Below are 12,471 nucleotides of genomic sequence, written 5' to 3'. Positions count from 1 at the left end.
CCAGGGTACTTAACCACTGAGCCTCATTACCAGCCCTTTTATTTTTTATTTTGAGACAGGGTCTCACTAAGTTGCCTAGGGCCTTGCTAAATTGCTGAGGCTGGCTTTGAACTTGTGATCCTCCTGCCTCAGCCTCCTGAGCTGCTGGGATTTATAGACATGAGCCACCATGCCTAGCTATTTAACTTATTTTTATTTATTCATTTTTTACCATACCCGGGATTAAACCCAGTGGTGCTCTACTACTGAACTACATCCCCAGCCCTTTATATTTTTATTTTGAGACAGAGTCTTGCTAAGTTGACCAGGCTGACCTCAAACTTTCCTTCCTCCTGCCTCATCCTCCCATGTCACTGGGATTACAGGAGTGTACTGCCACTTCTGGCTAAATAAATCCTATTTGACTTCTTAGTGACCTCTGAAGCCCGATGTTGTTCTCCATTTCCACACCACTGTCCTAACCAGAACTGGCTGCATCATTTGTGGGGCTTAGTGCAAAATAAAAAAGCAAGGTCCCTTCCTCACAAAGTATCAATAATTTTGAGACAGTGACTTAAGAGCATTAAACCGAGCACCAGACTCTTCTTTTTTTTTTTTTTTAAATACTGGGGATTGAACCCGGGGGCACTTAACCACTGAGCCATATCTCTAGTCCTATTTTGTATTTTATTTAGAGACAGGGTCTTGCTGAGTTGCTTAGTGCCTCACTTTTGCTGATACTGGCTTTGAACTCGCAATCCTCCTGCCTCAGCCTCCAGAGCCACTGGGATTATAAATTCACCACTGCACCCAGCAGCTCCAGACCCTTCTAAGTGTGGGGCAATGACATTGGTGGCCTGGTCCTAACACAAGTGCTTTCTACCTCTATCTGAGCTGGTGCCTCTTTACTGATCTCTCTCTCTCACTCCCGGCCTGCATGCCTTCACTCTGTACAGCTATGTGAGGGCAAATCTCTCCAAAGACTTCTAAAACTCCAACTCCTTAGCATGATAAGCAGGACCTTCTTGACCCCTCCCTTGCTCACCTTTCTAGGCTCTTCCCTGTTGTCCCACCCTCACACTCTTGGTGGCTTCTGCCTGACACTGTTCTATGCATGCTGTTCCTTTTGTTTAGACTGTCCTATCTATCATCCAAGAACACTGTTCATCATTCAAAACAACTCAGGCCAGTAGTGGTACCACACTCCTGTAATCCCAATGACACGGGAGACGGAGGCAGGAGAAAGGAGAGTTTGAGGTCAGTCTGGGCAACTTAGTGAGACCCTGGCTCAAAATTTAAAAATAAATAAATAAAACATGCTGGAGATATAGCTCAGATGCTCCTGCATTCAATCCTCAGTACTGCAACAAACAAACATCGCTGCGCATGGTGGTGCGTGTCTATAATCTCAGCGGTTCATGAGGTTGGAAGACTAGCTTCAGCAAATTAACGAGGCCCCAAGCATTTATGGAGACCCTATCTCAAGACAAAAAATTAAAAAAAAAAATAAAAAGCACTAGGGATATGACTCAGTGGTTAAGCACCCCCGGGTTCAATCCTGGGTACCAAAACAAAACAGCCAGAAAATGGTATATACTTGTAGGAGGCTGAGGCAGGAGGATCAGTTGAGCCCAGGAGTTTGAGGCCAGCTATCTAGAAATCAACCAAAAACAGATGGCACATCAGATTTGGTCCATAGGCCACAATTCACTAACCTCTGATTTAAGGAACTAAATGAGCCTTTATACATTTACATATCTTTGTCCACAGCTAGAATACGCATGAGGCCTTGGATCATTCCTTCTAATGTCCCCAGTGTCTTGCTCAGAGTCTGGTGCACAGTAGATACTCAATAGAGATTTGTGGAGTGGACAGATGAATGAATGAATGATTAAACAGGAGCTTGGGTGCCTATGGGAAATGAAGCCATAATCCCAGATGGCTCATTTTCCATCTTTTTTACCCAACTCCATCTCTCACATGTGCTAGGGTATCACATGGGACCCTCTGACCTGAACCACCTCCAAATCCTGGACAGAAGACAAGCAGTGCTACCCCTAAACAAGCCCAAGGCTTCTGGGGGGCCCAGAGTTGCTCTTGGAAACTGGCCTCATTTTTGGAGTGGCCCAGATGACGATGCTGCCTCCAGGTCCCAACCATTCTCTACAAGGATCTTCTAAGTGTCCTACCAGACAAAGAGGGGAAGTAAGCAGAGTCCACGTCTAAGGAAGGAGAAAGGAAAGAGTGAAACAACTCTGGAGTAAATAGATGGGGAATTTCAACAGAGCACCCCAAATTTCACTAGCTAAAGCAAAATGAGTAGGACCAACCGGAGGTGGGGAAGGAAGTGGCTGAGGTTGGGTAACTCGGGAGTTTCTTATTCTCTTAGTCTGGTATAATAGGAGACAGGAGAACAAGCTACCTCCTACTTGAAACCTGACTTTGCACTGCTTTGAGGGTGAGTTGGACTTCTTCCCTTGGAGAGAGAATCAAAGACTGAGAGACTCAGGTGAGCATTTTTTTGGGGGGGTGTATGTTTAGTTTGTTGGACTTCTCATTTCTCAGATGGTAACTCACAGATAAAACTGAGGTCTGTGTGTATGTGTAACAGAGGGGAGCAGAGGACATTACAGCAGCCTCTTAAGTACAAAGATGGGACTCCTGAGTAGTCTTTGGGAATGGGGGAGGAATTAGGAAGGTGGAGGGTGCTGTGTTTACTGAGAGCTTCTGGATTTATGTGGGGGCAGACAAAGACCTGAGACATTTAGAAAAGAGATATCTTTGATAAGAACTTGGGGAAAATATTTGGGATTGGGAAAGGACTAAGCCTAAGGGAGAGTTGGGGACCTTGAGATGAAGAGGTATGAGAATGGTTTGGAGGATGGTAAATTAAAGTGAGCTCCAGGAGCACACCCAGTGGTCAGGGGCTCAGAGCTGCTCAAGAGACCTAAGTCAAAGCCTGGCATGTTGGCGCCTGCCTGTAATCCCAGTGATTTGGGAGGCCGAGGCAGGAGGATCACAAGTTCAAAGCCAGCCTCAGCAAATACGAGGCACTAAGCAACTCAGTGAGACCCTGTCTCTAAATAAAATACAAAATAGGGCTGGGGATGTGGCTCAGTGGTCGAGTGCCCCTGAGTTCAATATCCTGTACCCACCTCACCTTACCAGCAAAAAAGGGCTGGGGATGTGGCCCAGTGGTTAAGCGCCCTTGGGCTCAATCCCTGGTACAGAGAGAGAGAGAGAGAGAGAGAGAGAGAGAGAGAGAGAGAGATCTAAGTGGAAAGGCAGGTTCTGACTCGGGTTTCCTCTTGCACTCCCTTCCCCTTCAGCCTCCATGATGAGGAACACCTCTGAGGCCAACTTCTCCTGCTACCATCAGTCTGTGCTGGGCTATCATTACTTTGCAGTTACCTGGGGGGTGGTGGTGGCTGTGACCGGCACTGTGGGCAATGTGCTCACCCTGCTGGCCTTGGCCATCCAGCCCAAGCTCCGGACCCGCTTCAACCTGCTCATCGCCAACCTCACCCTGGCGGACCTGCTCTACTGCACCCTCCTCCAGCCCTTCTCCGTGGACACCTACCTCCACCTGCGCTGGCGCAGTGGCGCTACCTTCTGTAGGATATTTGGACTCCTCCTTTTTGTTTCCAACTCTGTCTCCATCCTCACCCTCTGCCTCATTGCACTGGGACGCTACCTCCTGATTGCCCACCCGAAGTTCTTTCCCCAGGTTTTCAGCACCAAGGGGGTAGCACTAGCACTGGTGGGCACCTGGGTTGTGGGTGTGGCCAGCTTTGCGCCCCTCTGGCCCGTTTACGTCTTGGTACCTGTGGTCTGTACCTGCAGCTTTGATCGCATCCGAGGCCGGCCTTACACCACCATCCTCATGGGCATCTACTTTGTGCTGGGGCTCAGCAGCGTGGGCATCTTCTATTGCCTCGTCCACCGCCAGGTGAGGCGAGCAGCCCAAGCGCTCACCCAGTATAAGCTGAGCATCCGCAGCACCCACGTGGCGGGGACCAGTGAGGTCATTCCTGGTCGCTTCCAGGAGCTGGACAGTGGGCTGGCATCCAGAGGGCTCAGTGAAGGGATCTCATCTGAGCCAGTCAGTGCTGCCACTACCCAGACCCTGGAAGAGGGCTCATCAGAAGTGGGGGACCAGGACAACAGCAAGGTAGCTAAGCAGTTGGCAGAGAAAAACCCTCCAGAAGCTTCTTCCAAGGCCGGGCCAACTAAAGGAACCCCAAGAGCTCAGGACTCTCCGTCAGAGTTTGGGAAGGTGACCCGGATGTGTTTTGCCGTGTTCCTCTGCTTTGCCCTGAGCTACATCCCCTTCTTGCTGCTCAACATCCTGGACGCCAGGGTCCAGGCCCCCCGGGTGGTCCACATGCTGGCAGCCAACCTCACTTGGCTCAATGGCTGCATCAACCCAGTGCTCTATGCAGCCATGAACCGCCAGTTCCGTCAAGCCTATGGCACCCTCTTAAGACGAGGGCCCCAGAGTTTCCGTCGGTTCCATTAGAAATGGTCTCTGGAGCCAAAGTGGCCAGCTGACATGAGAACAAGTGACGGTCAGACCTGTGGGCATTTTTACAGTCCGTCCCCAAACCATGGTTCTCCATCCCTTGATGAATGATTCAGCCCTAGGCTGCCCAAGGAGCACCATTAATTATTAATAGGTGAATTGCATGTTTTGTTTTGTTTGTGGTGCTGGGGATCGAACCCAGGGCCTTGTGCATGCAAGGCAAGCACTCTACCAACTGAGCTGTATCCCCAGCCCCGAACCCTTTTTACTTTTTATCTTGAGACAGGGTCTTGCTAGGTTGCAGAAGCTAGCCCCAGACTTGGGATCTTCCTGCCTGAGTCTCCCATATTGCTGGGATGACAGGTGTGTGCCACCATGCTCGGCTAGATGACATGTTTTTCATGCTTGGTTGTACTCTCTGAGCAAGAAGGAGAGAGGCCAGGGTTGGAGCTGGAACCTAATAAGTGAGAATGTGGGGACCTACGTCAGAATAAGGATAAAGAGCACCTGGCCAGGGACAGAGCCTTCAGCTGAGGGGTGTCCCACTCATAGAACACGTGAAGTAGTTTAGAAGAATGAGCTTGCAGGCTGGGGTTGCGGCTCAGTGGTAGAGCGCTTGCCTAGCCCCTGTGAGGCAGTGGGTTCCATCCTCAGCACCACATACAAATAAATAAATAAAATAAGGTTAAAAAAAGAAAGGATTAGCTTGCCTTTTTTGCTTAACTTCCCAGAAATGATCTCTGCCCCTAACAACTGCTGCCAGAATCCCCCATCTCCACAAACAGGTTTATTCCGCTCAAAAAAGTTTGGTGATCCAGCTTGGACACCCACTCCAGTGAACCCAGCTGCCCGGCCTGCCCTGTGCAAAGGGAAGAGTCACTGATGAGGAGCCCTGGCTCTGGGAAACGGAACTGAGCTTTGCTGAGGTAAAAACAGGCTTCAGCCCCCCCCAGTAGGGTCTCACTCTTTGCAGCTAATTCACCCTGTCGCAGGCCACTTACCCCATTATCCTGGCTTCTGAAACAGAGCAGAAACCAAGAGGGCTCTGGGGCCAGAATAGCGGGGAGACCATACCAGCCCTTTCCTCCAGCCCGACCTACACATCCTGTGGCGGTGGGCATGCTCACGCTCAGGGCCACCAGGTGACGCTGGTTCTCTGTGTTTTCCTTTCTGGCTTTCTGCTTAAGGACAGGAAAAAAAAAAAAAAAATACCAGCAGAACTGCAAGTCCAGTCCAGAGGTCAGAGACCCAGGGATCTGCACCCGCCCTTTCTTCAAAAAAAAACAAAAAAAAAAAAAACAAAAAAAAAAACCAAACTTAGGAAGAAAAGAAAAGAATTGAGACCTTTTAATTTTTCATGAGCTATTCATTATCTCTGGTGGGCAGCATGGGAGAGCAGGGTGAGCACTGTGGTGGCACTGGGGGTGGCATATGAGGTCAGGCTGGCACGAATGCGGAGGCTGAGAGTTGTCCCCTTCCTAACCACAAACCCGTGTGAGTTGAGAGCACAAGGGAAGTCTGGAGAGATTCAGGCAAGGACACAAAGAACCAGAGTCCAGGTGGACAGATGGAAACCCTCACATGCCACACACCTCCAGGGCCCAGGAATCCTGTTCCTAATCTGGAACCTGCATTTCGTGGTGGCCTCCTTCCACAGAGATCATCAACAGTCAGGTTGACGCTACTGAGGCAGGTGAACTGCAATGAAGAACATCAGCTTGGGAGTGCAGAAGAGGGTTCCACTCAAGGCTCGTTGGGAATCAGCTCCATGAACTTGAACAGATCTCTGGACCACTCTGGGCCTTAGGTTTTATGATTTGCATAAGGGGGAGGGGACTCTTCCTTGAACCTACTGCAGTTCTAAATCCTGCAAATAAATTGTTTTATGTAATCCTCACAAAATTCCTGTGAAATATTTATTATTATACACATGAGAAGACTGAAGCATAAACAAGTTAATTTTGTGCAAGGTCAAAGGGCTGGTAAGTGATCTGACCATGATTTGAGGGCAGTCATGTTACCAGCACACATGGCTAACCACTACAGAACAGCTGCCTTGCTAAAACTATGATCAAGTGACCAGATGATGCCTAAAAGTCTGTCCTACTCGGACCTTCTAAGATTCTGAAAGTTGATGACTCTCTGAAGGGTTGTAAAAGGGTTTACTTTTCACATTCCTTGAAGGCAATTCAAAAGCTTCCTCAAAGTAAAAGGGAGCAGCAATAGGGACTGAGGTTAGACCGCAGGAAGGACTTCCCAATTAGCAGTCACTGGAAAAATGAATCAGGTGACGTTTTTAGGGGTAAAAATGTGAAAGAAGCTCTGGAGTCCGAGGCCATACAGAGGACAGGTATTAGCAAGAAGGCAACCCTCTCCTTTCTCACCCTTAGCAGCCCTAGACACTCACCCCTGGCCCGGTAAGGGCTGGATAAGGGGAAAGAAGCAGAAGAAAAGCAAGGCTTTCTTCAGGTGCTGTCTCCCCTGCGGATGTGCGTGTCGCGTGTCCCTGCACTAGGTCCCCCGTGATGCGTAGCTCACGCGTGACTCGGGACAAGTGTATGCGTCTGGGAGCCCTGCGTGCTCCTGAATGTGAGGGTGTCTGTCTCTGTCTCTTTATCTCTGTCAGCCTCCCGCCCGAGCCCAGCTCTATCGCTGACTCTGACGCGGCTTCTCTTTGTCTCGCTCCATCTGCCCGTCCCTCCCGCAGGGTGCACGCACGCTCTTTCCCGGCTTTCGCCTCCGCTCCCTGCTCGCGCCGCCCCCGCCCGCGCCCGCGCCCCCGCCCGCGCCCGCGCCCGCGCCCGAGCCCGAGCCCGCGCCTCCGCCTCCGCCTCCCGCCCCAGCCTTCCAGGCTCTTGCTCTAGCGCACACTCTCTCTCTTTCGCTGTCTCTTACTGGCAGATTTATGGTCAGCCCAGGGCCTTTCATTGGCCAAGCGCTGACAGGACTTGATTTAACGCTGTCTCTCATTGGCTGAGCTTGACAGGCCGATTTACGAGTCTCTCTACCATTGGCCAAACCGTATTGGCCCTGATTTATGGTTCGGTGGCTGCGCGGGCGGGGGGGGGGGGCGCAGCTGGGGAGTGAGGAGGCCCCTCCCCGCGCCGCCGCGTTCCTCCCGCTCTACCCGCTCGCTCTCCTCGCCTCCCCCGCTCCTGAGGAGCAGGGCTCCCTCTACCTGTTCCTCCAGCCCCCTCCCTGCCGGTCTGTCCGCTGGGAGGGGAACGTGAGGCAGGGTGGCGGTGGGAACGGGAGCGGAGGGCCGGGTCTGAGGGGTCCGGTAGGGGCAGGGTGGGGACACTGAAGTCTAGAGCGAAGAGGAAACTCAGGGGGCCCCAGGGTGACAGAGGAAGGTTGAGGGGCGGCGGCCCGGGGAGAGCGGGGAAGGCCTGACCGGAGAGGGGGCGCGTCTGAGGGACAAGTGGGAGGAAGCGGAGACAGCGGGCACCGAGGGGCACTTCAGACCTCACTGTCCCAATTGGACGAGAGATAGATTTCCTTTTCAGACAATGGCTGCAGGGGAAAGGCTTAGAGAAGGGAGAGACAGGGATAGGCGAGGAAGGACCACTGAAAGGTAATAGGAAAGAGAAGCCATGGGGAGGCCGGAAGTAAGGTCGACTTTTGGGGTTTTTTTTTTTTGGGGGGGGGAGGCGTGAGAAACGACTGATGCCCAGAGGAAGTTTTGAGAGAGAGGCTCCCACGCTCCCATTGGCTTCTGCATGGGGACAAGTGAAGCGCCTCCCCAGGAGATGTTCTGTTTTCTCCAGGCTGCAGTGGGCTCCCCATTCCATGTGCCTCACTCCTCGCCCTCGCTCACCTCCCCAGTTAAATTTATGAGTTCAGGATTGGCCTTCAGGAATTAGGAATATTTATGCTTCTTTGAGAGTGAGGTTTGGAGGGTGATAAATAGGGGTCCATGGGTGTGTGGGGGGGTGCAGCTGGGGGCTCCTGTGTTTAACCTGGCTACTTTCCCAATGCCTCCACCCACCATTCCTTCTCATCCTGAGCCAGAAAAGGAGCACTCCTGGGGAATGGGTTTTGGGTTTCGCTATCAGGAAGGAGGCTTGATTATCCTGGAGAGCTCCCCTATCCCACTCCCACCCCCACCTCAGAGGTCTGCAGAGCTTTGCAGCAGAAAGGATTGAAGGCAGATAGGGAAAGAACTTTTTAAGCATCCTGGCATTCATAGAGCCCCTGGAGTGAAGTTACAGCATTTCTGCAGAAAATAGGGAGAAGTCTGTTTCCCCTCTGTTCCCCTAAACTCAGTTGCCTAGGAATAGGGGAGAAGGGCCAGGAAATTCAAAGGCAGGTTTCTCTAACATGTCACTTCCCTCACAGGGAGAGGAAGATTTGAAACCTCCCACCCCCCAGAGACCACAGCCTAGATCCCTGGGAAAGGAGGCTAGGAATGTGGGCTCTGAACATCTCCTAGGAGCTTCAGGCCCCAACCTGTCCACCCCCACTGCTGGCTGCGAATTAAAAACAGCCAGTAGTTCTGGACACCCCTTGCCCTGGGCCTCCAGGAAATGAGGGAGGGAGGAAGGATCTGCATCTGGACCCACATGCCTTGGAGAGTTCTGTTCCAAAAGCCGTGTCTGTGACCCCTAATCCAGTAAGAATGCTTATTCTGGGCCTGGGTAGATAGTGAACAAAGGGATGGGCCCATGATATAAGGGAGGTTTAAGGAGACCAAAGAGCTGGGGAGGAGTTGCCCTGCCCCCACCATCCCCTCCCTCTACTCTGGCCTTAGCAAGGATGGTCACAGTGCACATGTGTACACAGGAGACTGCTGCCTGGAGTGGGAGGAGGGAGGGAGAGAAGGGTCTAGACTGGCCCTTTAAGAGCCACTTAGGGTCAGAAAGCTTGGGCTACAGAGAGGGGAAGGAGCTGATGTCAGAAGACGGATGGGCAGCAAGATGGGGATTGATGCTAATGGGGGAGTTAAAGCTAAGTACCCAGACACTCAGAGGGCAGAACTGCAGATCTGTCTTCCTTATGCTCACCCCCCTCCCAAACCAAGGCTGTAAATCTGCCTCTTCAATTGGGGGAAGGGGAGTAAGGAAAAAAGAGAGGCTCTCTTCTCCCTTTTCCTGTTTTTTTTTTCTTTATGCAGCCCCCTAGATCTTCTCCCAATCTCTCATCCCAATCCATGATCTCTTCTCACTAAAATATCCAACTTTTGGCTTTTTATAAAAAATGGAGAGAATGGCCTGGCATGGTGGCACATACCTGTAATTCCAGCCACTGAGGAAGCTGAGGCAGGAGGATCTCAAGTTCAAAGCCAGCCTCAGCAATTTAGGGAGACTCTGTATCATAATAAAAAATAAGCTGAGTGTGGTGGTGCATGCTTGTACTCCCAGTTAAATTTGACTTGGGAGGCTGAGGCAGGAAGATTCCAAGTTCAAGGTCAGCCTTAGCAACTTAGCAAGACCCTGTCTCAAAATAAAAAAATAAAAAGGGCTGGGGATGTGACTCAGTGGTTAAATGTCCCTGGGTTCAATCCAGGGTTTATTTTATTTTATTTATTTATTTATTTATTTATTTTTTTTGAGAGAATGGTTTCAGCTTGCAGAGGAATGTGAGGAAATTTGTCCTCAACAGAACCCATGTAGGACAGGTTGATGGGATTGTGGTGAGAGACTATAGATTGGAACTTCCTGGTTGCCTCGGTTTCTTTTCTTTTCACCCTATTTTTACCAGGACAGTGGGATGGGGCAGGATGTAGGATGTTCTATGTCAGGCTTGTGAAAGCCCCTGTCACTGAGATTCTAGAGGGATTGGCGCTCAGCCTCCAAGGGCAGTTAGGGAAGTTGTGGGAGCCCTCCACTGAAGATATACGATGTAGTTTCTCAGAAACTACTGGATCATACTGTTCCCTCTTGAGCACCCACCCTATCTGTTGAGTGGAGGTAACTTCAGGCCAGTCATGGATTTGCTGTAAAAGCAGGGTCCCTGGCTGCTCCTTATGCCTCTCAGGAAAGAGATGGGGATTTCAGGGAAAAAGGTCTTAGAGGGGCTAAAGCTGGTAACCCGTGGCCAATTCTAATTCTTCTTTTTCAGATGGGGCTGTATCTCCCACCCTTCAGGACTGTCACTTCTCTCCCTGTTGGCAATCTGGGCCTGTTCTGGAGAAGACTCTATGTTAGGGGGCAGCCCCTCTGTATCCCATCTGTTGCAGTATTATACCTGAATTTCTTCCTAGTCCTAGAAACAGTTGGTGCCTGATTGTCTCTGGTTTCTAAGTCCTCCTCCTTATCCATAAGATAATAATCCTAAAACGGGGATCTTATCTCTTCTCTCCTTCCAGGCTCTCCTTCATAGGCCAAAAATCACCTCAGAGTCATCCTCTGTTTTCAGCCTTCAGAGACCAGGGCACAAGCAAGACTGGCACAGCAAAAGTTGGGGGCTGTGAGCAGGAGCCACTGGAAGCCAGCCTTCCAGTCTCCCGTCACAGGGAGGTCAGCCATTGCCCTCTGTATGCTTCTCTATACTGGTGATAAATCCTGTCTTTGTCTCTTCTCTGACCCAGACCCCAGGCGGGCTGGGGGTCAGAGGCTGGGGGAGGGGTCAGTAGGGAGGAGGGGGAGATACAAGGAGAGTGGGAGGAGAAGACAGACAGGAGCAGCTGGTGGGCAGGCCTGGGGATGGGCAGTAAGGGGCTGGGGCCTCTTGATTCTGTGGATTGGTAGGCATTCCAGCAGGCCTGCATTCCAAGTGAGAAAGTCAGGATCCCTGAGATGTGAAAGTACCTTCAGAATGGAGCTTCAGGATTCCTGGGGTACTGTGGGTGTTGGTGTGGGGTGCCTCAAGGAAAGAGGCTGCTAAAACAAATGGGAGAATAATGTTGTGGGAATCATCACTATCCCCATCTCAGACCCCTACTCTACATACATGTGCTTCCTGCACAAGCGCAGGCACACAGGATTTATGGCCTGTCAGCAGGAGGGAGCCTAGGAGAGCCAGCCTACCCCTAGCCTGGCCCCTCCCCAGCAGTCTTGTCTTGCTGTGACTTTCCTGTCTCTGTCTCTCAGTTTTTCTCTGCTCCCAGCCTTGCTTGCTTTCTTTGTGTCACTTTCTCTCCCTCTTCTGGTTGGTTATTCTTGCTCTCAGCCTTTGCCTCTTTGTCTCTTACTCACATTTCCTCCCTCCTTGTGTTGTTCTTCCTGTCTTCTTGTACCCCTCCTCTCCTCTCTTCCAGTTCCTTAGACTCTCCATCTGTCTCGCCTCTGCCACTCTTCAGTCCAGCCATCTCCCCTACCTCAGTCCTCCCATGAACCCTGTTCTGGCTGGGGTAGGAGGACTTTTGGGAGTCAGGTTGCAAGGAGAGATGGGAAGGAGAAACGAGGCTCTGAGGAGTCCTTGCTGTGATGGGAGGTCTGAGAGCATTGGATTTTGCTATGGTGTGGAAGTAGAGGAGGGTGAGGCCGGGAGGTGACTAGAGAGACGCACAACTAAGGGAGACAAGAGATGGACAGAGGGCAAACAGTAAGGAGAGAAAGGCAAGGACTCTTAAGAGGGTTTTGTGAAGTCTGAGGGGAAGAAGCTGAGAAGCATCTACTGTCTCATGTGAGACAGATCCAGAGACAAGGTCTGGAGACCCTGCCAGACAAACAAAAACACACTGTCCACCATACAGCCACAGTCCTGGACTCTCGCCTGCCCAGGAAGTTGTAGAAGGCCTCTTTATCCTATGCAGACAGTCTTAAAGTGCTGGTTCCCTCCCCACTAACCTCCTCTGCCACCTCCCTTCCTCCCCTAGTGAGAATGACATCAGCTCTGGCTGCCACTGTCCTCAGCAGCCTTGCTGATGTACTCTCCCATGGGTGCAACAGAGGCCAACCACCTCTGCTCCACCCATTCATTCTCCAGCCCAAGAGCCAGGAGCCTGGGGTTACACAGCCCAGCCCCCTGCAGTGGGAGTGGGAAGAGGATGTACCAGGAAGGTGGCTGCAGGAAATGGTGGGAAATGA

At 51.3% G+C, this 12,471-nt stretch overlaps 1 protein-coding gene across 1 annotated transcript; it reads left to right on the top strand.

The window, feature by feature from the left end:
- Positions 1–3,310: 3,310 nt before the first annotated feature.
- On the top strand, positions 3,311–4,498 carry GPR84 (G protein-coupled receptor 84; the record flags this gene model as incomplete). Its single annotated transcript, XM_081311444.1, has 1 exon — positions 3,311–4,498. The coding sequence occupies exon 1, from the start codon at positions 3,314–3,316 to the stop codon at positions 4,496–4,498; it is 1,185 nt and encodes a 394-aa protein (XP_081167570.1). The 5' UTR covers positions 3,311–3,313.
- Between the last annotated feature and the right edge of the window lie 7,973 nt (positions 4,499–12,471).

Source organism: Spermophilus citellus (assembly GCF_964194105.1).
Source record: "Spermophilus citellus genome assembly, chromosome: 10".
Taxonomy (NCBI): domain Eukaryota; kingdom Metazoa; phylum Chordata; class Mammalia; order Rodentia; family Sciuridae; genus Spermophilus; species Spermophilus citellus.
Note: the sequence above shows the minus strand (reverse complement) of the source record. Positions and strands in the feature narration are given on the sequence as shown.